This window comes from Erpetoichthys calabaricus, chromosome 1, assembly GCF_900747795.2.
Source record: "Erpetoichthys calabaricus chromosome 1, fErpCal1.3, whole genome shotgun sequence".
Classification (NCBI taxonomy): Eukaryota; Metazoa; Chordata; class Cladistia; order Polypteriformes; family Polypteridae; genus Erpetoichthys; species Erpetoichthys calabaricus.
Genome location: NC_041394.2, coordinates 50,160,469 through 50,175,083, shown reverse-complemented (window position 1 = coordinate 50,175,083; position 14,615 = coordinate 50,160,469). Strand labels below are relative to the sequence as shown.

Genomic DNA, 14,615 nt, shown 5'->3' with positions numbered 1-14,615 from the left:
TTCCATCATCTTGTGGAATCCATTCCACTAAGAACTGAGGCTATTCTGAGGAAAAAGTTGGCCTACTCGGTATTAGGGTAGTCCTCTTAAGAATTTGCCCAATGAGCGTACATTTGTTGCAGCTGTTTCCTCATACATTTTCATATTTCCTATTTGTCTTGTAATTTTGTATACAGTACCTTGCTTTACCTGCTTTCACCAACCTTAAGGTTGGTTTCACATTTTTTCTTGGGCCTACACTGCAGCACCCACAAGAGCTTTCCTAATTTTGCCCCACTTATCCTCTACTGTTAACCCTTCACTTAAGTTTCCAGTTGTAAAGATTGTGAACTGATTTTCGATCTCTGCTTCGGCCTCTTCTTTCCTTGTAACTATACATTTTTCAAAACACACATTTCAACATCAGCACGTACAAACGGGAGTCACAGTCAGCTCTGGGGTATGTTCTATACCTTCTAATGGTTGCGTTCCATCTAAATGGAACCACAAAAACGGCGTACGAGCACAATTGGCTTTGGCTAAGGCATGTTTACCCATTGTTTTGGATCCACTTCCGCTCATCGTATTGAATTTTTGTTACCGTGCCCTAGGAGTGATCATGGTTGTGAGTTAAATGATCCTCCATTAGATTCTCCTGCCACACTGGCTGGAGAGAACACCTGAATTAGTGTGATGTTCTGTGGTTTCCCTTTCAGACAAACTGCTGTAATTCTATCATTCACAGTATTGAATTTCAACCCCATTTGTGACTTTAGAGAGAAACTTCCTCCCTTTCTGGGAGGCCAAATAGATGGCCGTGTTTCCATTTGCAGTTTTGCAAAGGCCCTCAAAGATGTGTAACCTCATTCTAGTCATTCTGTCTCCAGAAGTACCACTCTCCCAGTCTTGGTATGTGTAAAATATCACAGAGCTGGAGTTGTTTCTAATTTTTGGTATTCCAATAGTAAACCTATCATGTTAGACTTGGCTTCTCAGCAGGGCCTATTCGGATTTCAAGATGTGTAAGAACAACTTAACTTTTAATTGCAATAATAATAATTATTTACACTTATATACTGCTTTCTCAACGCACTTTACATAGCGAGTGGAGAGCCACTTCAACTACCATTAACGTGCAGCATCCACCTGGATGCGATGGTAGCCATTTTGTACCAGTATGTTCGCCACACATCACCTATTGGGAGGTGAAAGAGCCAATTAGAGAGACGGGATAATTAGGGGGCCAGAATGACCAGGCCATAGTGGCCAATTTAGCCCAGACATTAGGATATACCCTACTCTTTATGAAGGAGGCCCAGGGATGTTTAATGACCATAGAGACTCAGGTCCTCGATCTTAAGTCTCATCCAATGGATGGTGTAATTTTTACAGTACAGTGTCCCCGTCACTGCACTGGGATCATCAGACCACAGGGTTAGCACCCCCTGCTGGCCTCACCTACACCTCTTCCAGCAGCAACCCAAGCTTTTTCTAGATGGTGTCCCATCCAAGTAGTGCTTGGTGGATGAACTTTTTGGAAGTGCAGGTGGTATGGCTGCTGGGGTTTGTTCAAGGGTGCAGTCTACCATTCTAACACCCAAGGTACTACTTCAGTTCACATGGGATCACAACTGGCAACCCATCTACTGTACCTAGCTTGACAGTGCTACATCCATTCATTTATGAATTATGAGAAGAAACTGGGGCAAGAAGTGATGGAGGTACCTGAGAAAGCAGAGAAGAAATGGTCACTGCCTGTTTGAAAGACTCCGTTCCTCTACTATTCGCCCATTTTACAGAAGCATTTTTAAACACTAAAATATGTATGGTCTAATACCCAGCCATTTAATTTCCTTAACCACTCATTTAACTATTATGGGATCAGGGCCAGTATGTGGTGTAAGGTGACAAGGTGATCGATCCACTTCAGCTGAAAACAGCAACTCACACAGTAAAGCAAATCTGCAAGGCAATACAACATTACTCAATTTACAATATACTTTTTTATTAAGTTTCACATGAAAGAATAAAACTTTTTTATATAACTATAAATATAATACCAGATCATACACAATCTCATCATAAAATATACATTTCATTTATAAATAAGCAAAAATGACTTCAGTTAACCTCAAACAGTTGGGAATGTTACAGCTGCATGTTTTATCAAGTGAGAGTGTTGAAGGCAAAAAACTCAAGTGCCCATGTATGTGATGCCCAGGAATAACCACAGCCAGGAGAACAGGGTCTACAAATACAAATAAGTGATCCCAAATCAGTGCCACACAATTTCTCAAATAAACTCAGCTAGTATGTCACTGGTGCATGCCAACTGCTGATTTGTTTTTAAAGAAAATGGCTGATTCTGCCATGAAATTCCTTACTTATAACACTAAAAATAGATTCTTTTAAATCCCCAAAACAAACAGGACACAGCAATAAAAAACTCCAAAACATATGTTCTAATACTATTGAGCTTGGCACCTTTTTTACATATGACCTGACTGGTAGGCTAATCGTTGCACTGCAAAGCAGCTACATGACCAGATGTACCAAGTCTGAGGGGGACTTCCAGGTTTGATCCTGTCTTTTTCCATTTTTTCACTCTCCCAATTAAAATGACATCTACTGGGCTGATAACTTTGAAATTGAAAGCTGAAAAGTAACGAGTCATTTCTCATGGTTTCAAAACATTCCTCTGAAAACCAAAGTTAAAACACAAAAATGCTGCATTCCAATCTGAACTACTAAATAAAGAGGAGAAAGAATAGATATTTTTGGGTAACCAATTAAAAATGCACAAAGATTTCAATACCTTTCAAAAAGAATTGCCAAGATACTGTATATAATCTTAAATATAGTCTTGTACTATAAAAGGCCAACTGGGTTATCTGCGGGTCCAACAGATTTCCTGCATGTCTCTAACAGTGTAGGAACTAAAGTGAAGAAGGCACAAAAAATTAAAACTCGTGCTTGGAAGTTATGTTTAGCACATGGAACACTGCCTAACGTTTTGGTGTCCATATTACAAGATTGCTTTCTAGCAGTAGTGCCCCTACACTCCCAAGTGAGAAGTAGCCAGCCTTCTCAGAGAAGTGTTCAGAGCACTCCCACTTCCCAAAGGGTTTCACACCTCACTAGACTCTGCCTGCTTGTTTCGATGGCTGTGATCTCAGGATGTTGGGTGTCGCCTCCATTACACGGACCAGCAAGTTGTCAATGTAATCCTCCAGCTCGCGAATTTGAACGTCCTTTTTAGCTAAAGTCCCTTTTTGTTTCACCACCAAAGCTACCAGCTCTTCACGAGTCAACTGTGAGTAGGGGGCAGCATCTGCTGTATTGGTAACCTGTACAAAAAACATCAAAGGAAGAAACATGGTTAAGATGACTAACAATAAGCTAACTCATCAATTAGTTCTAAAACAAGAAAATTAAAAAAGATATTTGTACACTGGTGTTAGAGCAAAAAACAATGCCAAAACAAGGCAATGAACTGCATAGACACTGTACCTCTCACTACCTGACTATGTCATTAACAAAACAAATGAAAACAAACAACCCATTTTTTGCCAAGCCCACTTTGCTCGAGGTGGTATGAATGCAGCAGAACAGCAATGTATGGAAGCAAGGAAGGGAAAAGGTAGTAACAACAGCTCTAGGAGCTTGATGTTTGTGCATGAAATGGCTCGATTCCGCAGCTCTCTTCTGTGAATAAACCAAAAAATGTTATCTACCTACTGTTATAATCACTCACAAAAATCCAATGGAGAGTCCTCCCAGACCTTTAAGGTTAAGTACGGTCCCACACAAATGTACACCTAATGAAGTCTGTGTCAGTAAAGTCAAAGCATTTGGTTAGTCAATATACCTGGGGGTTGATTAGTCCACTCTGGCCACGTATGTCCTCATGCACCCCAATGTTTTTCAGATCCCTTTCCATCATGATCACAGTGGTTTTCTGGCTTTCCTGGGAGCTCAGTGGTTTCACTGGGTGGGGTCTGCAATAGGAAAGAAGTAGTAATCAACATAAGTGTAATATTAAAGACAGACAGCTTCCATAATGTATAAACTCACAACTAAAGTCAAAACTTGTTTAAATTTGTATGCAGATATTCTAGCCCTCAACTGTATAATTACAGGAACCACTATAATTGCTTTTGTTGCATTTCTTACAACCTAATGGTTTCATTTGTTGGGAACTTTAACAACAGTTAAACAACGTCTTTTTCTTGCTAATCTGTCACATCTGGTCACTTTTCTTTGCCTTTTTTTATAACAGGCTGGGCATAACCCCTTTCCCTTACTAAATCAAGATAAAAAACAAGCAACATAAGGAATGGATATATAGAGAGGATGTAATATTAAAGCAGTATGTAACGTCACACACAGCAGGAGCCCAGATAGCTAGCGTGTGGAGTGGAAAAAGAGCCATGATAACTGCTTGAGTTATTAATGAAGGACATTTGCTCAGAACAGAGCTGTACAGATAGTTTACTGTTGCTGTCTTGACACCCCAGGCATCTTGTTCACATTAAACAATGTCACATTAAAAGACAAAGGAGTTTTAGTGCTTTGAAATTTTCAGAAAACAAAATTTCAGTATTAGATTTGTTATTTTAATAAAATTAGAGCAATTTCAAAGCACTACATTTCCTATTTTAAGCAATACAGTATGTGTCACCACATTCAGGTGGACCATGTACAGAAAGCATGAAACTGAACCATAAAGAGTTGTTGGATTTATCAAAAACTCTTATCTGTGCTTCATTGTGAGGGAAGTCACACTGGCATACCAGTGAAACAAGGAAATAAAGCTACTCTTCTGTATTGTGTTAGTTTGTTTTTTCCACACATACCCACTCTCTACTGCCGACTCTGATAACAACTTCTATAGTAAGGTAATAAAATACAGGAAAACAAAATTATCACTTTGTTTTAAAAAATCAATAATAGTACACACCTACTGTAGATTAAAATCAATCTGCAGGCAGAGAACCAGGAAACCAAAGGTATGACAGCAAGATGTCTTATTAAAGGCAGTCATTCATTACGAGGTCAGATCAAATGACGAACAGCAGAGATACTGTTCCTGGATTAATACCAGCCAGTTGACACTTTTATTCCACATAGGTGCTCATTTTTACTTCTTCTCTCATCAAGAGAAAAGAGAAATATATAAAAAGGGAAACTGCAATCAAACAATACGAAATGTTCCGAACAAAACGGAAGAAAAGCACATATTTACAACTTACACCTATATTCAGAATGGACTACAAAATGTGTGACATTTTAACAGGTTTGAATGGGTGCAACACAGCACTGTGTCAGAGCTGTTTTTGAACCTACTGCTCTAAACTATGATACTCTGATACCACCCATCACAAATAATTACTGCTCAACACTGGAAAGCTTATTTTATTTTTACATTTTAAGTCAATCCCTAAAATGCACTAATGATGCAAACATTTAAATCTCAAAAAAGCTTATGGCTTAATGTCTCTCTAGACATTAGTATAATTAAAACAAAAATGCAATGAAACAGGCTTTAAAAAGCTGTTGGTATAATGGCAACCATCTCAGAAAATCAGAATTACGAAACAAAGTATTTTAAGGCAAGTGTATATACATTAATATGGGGTCTCAAACATACCCAAACATTATTTACAAACCAGCAACATTTAAACTCTTTTGGGTTGTTTCAGGCAACTACTGCTATAAGGAGTCATTTTTTGCTTTTAGACATAGATGGGCATTATCATATTTAAACATGTGGGACTTCTGGGGAATGGGTGGCAGCAGATGGTCAATGTGAAAAATGCTGAATATTCACAATGTCTATATGTGAGCAAAGCTGATTTGGCGATGGGAGTATGCATGTTTAAACTTAACAGCCAGCAGCCTATTGTGTGAAGTGCTGGTGTCAAAGTAAGTCCAAGGTAGGCATATCAGGAAGTTACCTCTTGGGTGCATTTTTTAATGAAGCAATGTGAGACTGGAAGTGTAATACCACCTGCACTTCAAAACAGGTAGTCCACCTGAAGCTAAGGATATTTGGATCTGGTGTGTACTTGGATCATCTAAGAAAAGTTTGGGTTGCTGCTGGAAGAGCTGTTGGTCAGATCATCAGGGGCACCTGTGCCCAAGTGCAATTAAGGGTATGCTATGCTGTAAAATAGTGCTGTCCTTCAGATGAGACATAAAACCGAGGTCCTGACTCTCTGTGCATCTTTCAAAAAGAACAGGTTGGCTCCCTATGTCCTAGCTAAATTGCCCACCAGGCCTGGTCATTCTGTCCTCCTAATTATTCCCAGTCTCTAATGGGCTAACTACCTCTCTCACACCTTCACCAACTAATACCTAATATATGATAAACATACTGGCACATGAATGGCTACTGTCACATCATCCAGGTGGATGCTACACATTTTGATGGCGTCTGAAGTGGTTCCTACTGTCTATGAAAAAAAGCTTTGAGCAAGTTAGAAGTGTTAAAACTGTAGTAAATTAATTATATAATAGGATTTGTAGTATTTCTGAAGTTTACACACATCTCTCCTTATTTTCCAGGGATACTATATTCTCCAGAAAACTCAACTACCAGTTCATCCAGATTAAACTTCTCTGTAGACTCTACTCCACAGTCCAGAAGCACCACCTGATGAGCCTTGTGCACTCCTTGGTATACCTAGTACTTTTCTTGACATGTTCTGGCATTGCTGTGCTGTTTTTATCTGCCTCTTTTCATGTCACACTCTATCTTCTTTTATTTCTGTAAATAATCCTTTATTATCTAAAATCCTCCTTCTTCTAAACCTCTCTATTCTTGCCTCTTACCTTTCACAACCGTAAGTTGTTCTGTCTAGGCAGTCTGGCAGATACAAATTCCTGCTTATTGCTGCCAAGCTCCATAACCTATTACTGTGGACAGCTGGTAATCTTTCTTCTACATTTTAATTTACCTCAAAGTATCTACATTGCAGGTCAACAGAGCATTAGGAAACTGAAATGAAAACTGGACTATAGGTCAGTTGTTCAAACTGTGGCTCTCTGTTGCTTTGTGATGTAGCTTTTCTTCAATGCTGCTGTTTATCGTTTTAATGTTGTATTAAGATTACAGTTCCTTTCTATCTTCTGGGAAGTGGGTTATTCTGTAATATCCTCCCTTTGGCACAGTTTGGGAAAGGAGGAGCTAAATGAGGGTTTTACATTGTTTTTAAACCTTTCCTGCTGTGCTCCTTCTATTATTTCATTTTGTTATTCTGCGCTTGTATTTATTTTCAATTAAATACTGATTACCAAAAAAAAACAAAACAAAAAAAAAAAGGCTTTGGCTAGCAAAAAGCAGACGCTGACCTATGCACTTCCAAAATAACCCCAAGTGGGATAAAATATTATGGGCAAATATGGGGTTAGGTGTTGTTTCTGGTAACCAAGTGAAACAGTGCTCCCTATAAGAAGCATTAACATGGTGTGTATACTATATACTACATATGATTTTCAGGTAGAGCAACACTCAGAGAATACATTATGGAAAAGATAAATTTATATAGTAAGGGTTAATTTACAGCTCTCAAAACACGATCCAGTTTTTGGCAGTTTTATTTAATAAATAACTACAATCATCAATAACACCGACATGCCTACCGAAATATTTAGATGGAATCTTACCAAATCAACATTTTCAAAGAATTCAGGGAAGCTGCTTACTTAACTGGGTCAAAATGACATTACATCAGTCATTCTTGACACCTTCACATTTTATCTGCTGTTAAAAATACTTTTTAATCACTTGAGATTACCAAAGCTGCCTTGTAAGAAGATTTTATAGACTGTAAGTGATATAGAATGCTGCTATCAGATGAACAGTGGAATTCAAACTCCAGCAGTACTACTCTATAATTGTTGGTAAGCCTTACTGATATCAGTCTTGAGGCACGCAGTTTTGTTTTGTTCTTTTGAACTTCTACAAATTAAATCAAGTGAAATAGAAGAAACATAAAACTACAACTCATACATAAACTCACAAGGAGAAATAAATGCAGTCCCTTAACAGTGGCTGAAAGCAAATAACTGATTAGGGTGAACCTCAGACCAAAATGAACAATGCTACATTATTAAATCAAAAACAACCTAACTTATAGTGCTAAAGTGGCAATTTTCATGTCAGCTCTTCCTTGAAACTACAAATGGCAATGTAACACAAGCTCTTAATTATTGTGGTTAAATGATCCCTCAAGACTCTGCAATTTTAGACTGCCTTAAATAACCTCACGGGAGAAGCAAAAGCAGACATGTACTCAAGTCATCTTGTTCTCACAGCCGCACCACATTAACAACCATTCTTCAAGGCTGCTCAAGAGAGCCAATTACAGCTAAAATTGGGTTGTTGCATTAGGAAGCTGAATACAAGCTCTGTCGGTGTTGCAGGTGTGGCTTAACTCATGAGGACTTTGTACAATGCAAATTATAAAAACACTTCATTCCTGTCTGCGGTTTACGAAAAATTCTAAAATAAATACCACCATCCAGCTGGTATGCACCTTTTGTCAGTTCTCCAGTTTGCACTAGCAGTAGCTAATAATACATTTTCCTTATGTGGGCCTTATAGCTGCCTTCCACTTCACAACTCTTGGTAGCTATTTCCTTTTACATAGTACATCATACAGAACCTCCAGGCTTTCTTACATAAACTGAACATGAACAATTGTGATTACTTATTACTTTTCATTGATGTTAATTATTAGATTCAATGACCATTTCAAAAGAATAAAGCATTATAATTATGACCTCCCTGGACAGGATTGTTCTCATACACGGGCTGCATTTCACATAGGGAAAACCAGCAATAATATTGCAGGGTAAAAAGCGGGTAAATGGAAATCATGTTTTTCCCCTACACTCTAAAAATGTTTAACAAGGCCTAGACCTTTCACAAACCTCTATAGGAATTTAGTTAAACCTCACATAGTCCAGAGACCATGGTATAAACCAGAGAAATAAAGATTTTAATTTAAAATATTTTTTAGTTATGAAAGTAAGGGCTAGTAACAGGTAAGCCTATTAAAGTTAAGTTTATCAGCTGCAAAATGCTAAAGTAAAAATTTTTGGTGAAATCTTTTAGTATCTTAATCTTTGAACATTTTGTAATGTCTGAGAATTTGGTTAATGGCTGAATACTGCTTTTTTAAGTTTAGTAGAAAATAGAATAAACTTAGTAATGAGTACTGCTATTTTTTCACCCAAACATGAACTGGTTTCTTGTGCAACCATTAGAACTCTGAAGATATGAAAAGGAAATCACAACAAAGACAATTCTTGACCTTTCCCTGCAGCATATTCCGGATTCTCCTGGGCGTTTCTTAAACCAGATATAAGCCACTATCCTTAGGCTGCAGTAATCGCCTTCTATTGTGCTGTGTTTGAGGCATCTTTAGTGAAGGGTACCAAACAAATTCCTCACCAGATGACCAAACCTCTTTAGTTGGATCATTATGCTGAGGAGTATCATTTTTCTACCTGAGGGTGTCCCATACATGCTGTAGGGACACTCTAAACACACAATTCCATGGTGAGGAACTATACAAAGTAAGTCTCATGGAGATTTCAAATAAAAACAGACCCTAACTAACTCAGAGCCACCTTTGGATTATGGTGGCTTGCCAACCATGTGCTTGTAAGGATAATGCAAAAACTAAATTAAGGTAAGTTAGCATCTAATTAAGTATCTCATAGCATATACTGTATGTGGAGGAATGAAGTGTACCACTAATTTGAACCTAAAAGGTGTTTTCTATTTACATAAAATAGATAAATGCATGCAAAGTTATAAATTCCCAATAAAGATGACCATATTTGAAATATAACCACTATACATTGTATACAGAATTTTCTAAGCAGGGCAGTGGGGAAAGTATTTGATGTCTGGGCCATGGTGACCTAATGTACTGTCATTACTACTGAAAAATTAATAATTACTCAGCTATTAATTAACAAACATTATTCCTCCACATCCTCCCAGACCTTTAATTAATCTATACTGCTTATTTCTTCCATTTCATGTCAATTCTTTAATGAAAAATTTCTGTGGCAACTTCAAAAAATCCAACAAGAAGTCACCTAGTGTCTCACCTGCGCCGTCCTGTGACTGGACCAGATTCTGTTGCTTCAGTGGCAGCATCCTTCACAATTGGCTGTGTCTCCGAGGGCAAAACCATGGCCTTCAACACTTTCTTCCCCCTGGAGGTAACAGGCTGATTGTGGCCCTCTGTGGCATTGGTCTTCTGGGGTGAGAGGGTATAAAGATCAGAGGTAATGGGGGAGAGAGTGGAGAGAGAGGGAACTGGATCCACTGGTTTGTCAGACACAAATGGAACATCTCGAGTCTTACTGAATTCATTCCTGTTCACCGACTTTTGTCCTTTTATGGTAGCAGAGTCTGCAGATTCATCTGGGGCCTCAGTTTTATGGTTTTTGCTACCTGAAATTTCCTTACTACTCATAAAATCAGGCTTTTCTGGACCAGAAACTACATTACTCTGCTTAAACAGAGAAGCTGCTTGTCCTTTTTTCTTCATTTCAGACAGAGAGTGGTCTTCATCTGAGCAGAATGTGTGACCTAGAACTTCACTGGATAGGGATTTCCCATCCAGATGCCCTACACTTTTACAGATTTCACTACTATTCTGAGCATCAGGTGAAGCGTGAGGGTCATTTGATAATTGATCTTCTATGCATCCCAAAGGCACATGCTTTTTAACTGTTTTTAACTGTTTGTTTTCTCTGCTTTCTTTAAGAACTCCTTTTTCTTCAGGATCCTTGAACTCCTTGGAGGAGCCTTCAGTGGTAACCTCTACCTGTGTGCATGCAACCAGAGATGGATTATTTACACCACTTTTGGGTACAGACTCCATTTTATTGTTGTCTAAGGGTACCTGTTTCAATATTTCATCAGCATTCTTGTCAGCTCTTAGATCTGAAGCCCAATTTGTGACTTGGTTAGAAACAGCAAGTTTATTATTCTGCTGCATGGACAAATGTACTTTTCCTGTAGTTGAGAGTGGTTTTTTCAAAGTTACCTCAGGTTCAGACTGTATTTCTTTGATCTTAGAGGGTGTTAGCTTCAAAAGGTTACTGTCATCGCGGTCAGTCTGATTCACCTCATTTCTCACTTCTGACATCTCTTTCAGGACATTGTTGGAAAAAGCAGGCATTTTATGTTGCTGTGAAAAACAACTGTCCGTTATTGTGAATGGGAAGGTTTTGTTCACATTCACTTCAGATACAGATTGAATTTCACTGCTCTCGGATGATGCTTCCTTTAACATTTCAGACATATTTATTTTATCTTTTACTATTAGCACCTCCTCCATAACTTGGCTGGAAAGAACAGGCTTTTCATTATGCATCAGGGTCTGAGTAACACTTATCACAGATGAGGAGGATTTGTTCACACTATCTTCAAGAACAGAATAAATTTGATTGCTGCCAGAATGTGTATGCTTCAGTATTCTTTCTGTTTCTATGTCAGGTTGAGGCACACTATCTGGGATTACCAATGCCCCTTCCACAGTATGGCTGGAAAGAACAGGAAATTTGTTTTTCTTAACAGGCAGATTAGCATTTCCTGTAGCATCAGTCTCCTTTTTAACCAACATTTCATCATTACTTTTGCCCAGCTCCTTTAATTGATCTTTCGGTTTGAAGTTCTTACTCTGCAATTGATCCGTCTTTGGGTTCATCTGCTCCACAAAACTGCTGTCCTCCTCTTTTTTTCCCCTTAAAGGAATGTTCCCTCCTTTAAGATCATCTCTCCCAAGACCCTTAAAACTGTACTTTGTTTCCAGCTTTGATGAAGCACCCTCAGATTCTGCATCAAATGAGCTCTTCTTGATCAATGCGATTTCATTTACATTAATACTATGAATTTTATCATCCTTTGTCATGTCACCTGGCTTATTTAAATTGTCATTAGACACTTCTTTAATACCCATATTTGTTATTACAGTCCTTGGTGCAGGTTTTGGTGTGTATTTTGCAGTTGCCTGTTCAGCATTCTCTTGTCTGCTCCTAAATCTGGTGGCTGGTTTTGGAAATTCATTTGGAACTTCTAGCCTGTGTTCCTGAGAAGAATGGCTTATATCAGAACAAGTCTTTTCTGGAATAGATGTGTCAGACATTAAGGGTAAAATATCCACATTAACACTTGGGTCTACACTCACTGAATTATGGGCTGTTTCAAGAGTTGTGTCACCATTTTTCTCTTTTACCAAAGTTAAGTGGGTATCTGATACAGGTAAGTCCATAGCAGGACAATTATAGGCAGGTTTATCTGGTATTATTTCAGAACGTAAATTCAGTTGATCCAAAATGTTGGTGGGAGACTGATAACTGCTCAATGGATTTGTAGACATTGTCCTGGTTAAATAGTCAGGTGATGGCGATTTTAGAAATTCATCATCTTTATTGTACTGATGGATTAGTTCAGGGTTCAGCGGAGAAGATGAAAGGTCTTCACCATCAAGAGATTCACTTCTTTTTTTTTTCAGTTCTTCAAGAAGAGACTTGACGGAACTCCTGCTGGAGGATGAGAGTCGTGCCTCCTTTGTGAAACCAGTGTTGACTGGGGAGAGTGGAGGAGATATTAATGTAGTTCTGGAGGTGTGAAGAGGAATGGGAGGAGAAAAGGAGTCATGCAGACTGGAGAAGGCATGAGGGGCATTGGTAAAAAGGTCAGAAGGGGAAGTAAGGTGGTCAGTGCAATCAGGAGAGGTATGGGAAGGTAGTTCGTGGACAGTTTCTGCCTTGGGAGACACTTCCAATCTGAAAATGAGTGTTAAAAATATCTACACGTCAGTGCCTTGGCATAAAATATCATGAACAGCTCATGACCTTTGCCCCATTGCTGATATTTTCCTAGGTTTCCATCAGTATATTCACTCACTTCAACATATGTTTGTTATATTAACCAAATCATCCAGAGTGAGACAGAGTTTATCAAGGGTTGTGCAATCAATCAGACCAGTAATGTTAATAAAAGCCCCAAAGCAGAAGAGAATGCATGCCTAGCCCAGCAAGCCCCACCATTTCCAATATGAAGGATAACTCTACATTAGTAAATAATACATTATGAAGTTTGTCTGATTACCATCAAAGTATGTAAAGCATTGACTTCTTTACATACTGAGAAATATCTTGCAGTCTATGAGGCTGACTGACATGTAGTTAGTGGGGGGTGGGGGTTCAGTCTATAGGGTTAACTAACACAGATTTACTCCATATTAGTTTGGACATGCAGCACATCAGAAGCGCTCCATTATAATGAAAGTATAACTTTCATTTCAAATTTTTAACTCACAGTTTAGGTCTACTTATTTTCTACATTATTTACTTAAAATCTTAAATCAAACAATTTTCCCCAGAGTTTTCTGTAACGAATCTAGCTAATGATGTGCAATATCTCTGGTGTTGGGTGACTGGATTTAAAGGAACTGTAACTGTAGGACCAAAGCAATGACTGCTTTATGGAGTGTGCAACTTTTTAAAGTTTTCAATTTATAGGTTTTATTTACCACAGGACAGCTGAGGGTGTATGCCTTTCTTTTTAAATTAAAAAATACCCAACAACAGTACAACAGTTTAAAGCACACTTAAGTGCCCCAGATCCTGAAAGAACGTTGTGCTATTTTTCCATCTCGCCCACAAAGCTTTTGTAATCTCAAAAGAAGAAACTGGAACTAAGAGAAGATTAAGTTTTTTCAGTCTAACAGCTACAGCAAGGATCAAGTGTTTCTTCACTGAAGCACATAACTTAGCAGAAGCGATTTGTGAATGTAGTATGTTTAACAACTAAACTGGCATCTGTCAAATATCTCATTTCTTTACCCAATTTGTTTTTACAGTGAAATGAAGCCTGACGGTAGCCATATTTATCAAGAAAATACTGACTATTGGACAATAGTTCACTGCACAACAAACTTGAACACAAGTACAAACACACATATAAAACAAAAGCATTTTACAGTAGCCTAAATAACGTTTTATGACTATAGCCGCAAACCCACATAAACACAGGGGCAGCACTTAAAAGCAACATAAAATACCTATAATTGTAAAAATACCTTTTATGCACAGATGAAAGCAAATCTTGATTTTATAATACTACACGGCCTCAAATAATTCTATGCCAAATAAAGCTATGTCTAAACAAGAGAAGACCAACATACTCTTTTTGAATAACACAATTAAAAAACTAGAAGGAAAAGGATTCACTTTCTACAAACATAAAACTTTCTATATCCAAATCTCCTCCACATGTGACAGGAAGACCTGACCTTAGATTCATAGACTATACAAAGCACCTAGAAGTTGGACAAGTACAAAACTCTACTCCAAATCCCTGACTTACATAAAACAAGCAGTATCTAAAACCATTCTTTTCATTCAGTTTGCCAAAAAGAGAGGAAAATCTGCCAATGTACAGAAGCCCTGCACTGCTTATTAATATGTTATAAACAGAAGATCATATGAGCTGTGCTGACAACAAACTAGACTATATTTAAATATTTTTATTTGTCTTATTTAATTTACAGTTTTGGGAGTTTAACAGACAATGACAGTCACATAAAATTATGTGCATT

At 38.0% G+C, this 14,615-nt stretch overlaps 1 protein-coding gene across 5 annotated transcripts in view; it reads right to left on the bottom strand.

Moving 5' to 3' along the window:
- Positions 1-2,332: 2,332 nt before the first annotated feature.
- Positions 2,333-14,615, bottom strand: part of rab11fip1a (RAB11 family interacting protein 1 (class I) a) — an 81,738-nt gene continuing 69,455 nt past the window's right edge. For 3 of the 5 annotated variants that reach the window (XM_051924037.1, XM_028799171.2, XM_028799161.2), the window contains exons 5-7: positions 10,108-12,798; positions 3,848-3,977; positions 2,333-3,326 (exon numbers count right to left, since the gene is read on the bottom strand). In XM_051924037.1, the coding sequence (XP_051779997.1) occupies positions 3,117-3,326; positions 3,848-3,977; positions 10,108-12,798 (3,031 nt within the window). In that variant the 3' untranslated portion in view covers positions 2,333-3,116. The remainder of the gene's footprint in view (positions 3,327-3,847; positions 3,978-10,107; positions 12,799-14,615) is intronic. The other 2 variants (XM_028799173.2, XM_051924038.1) reach the window with 2 other exon arrangements.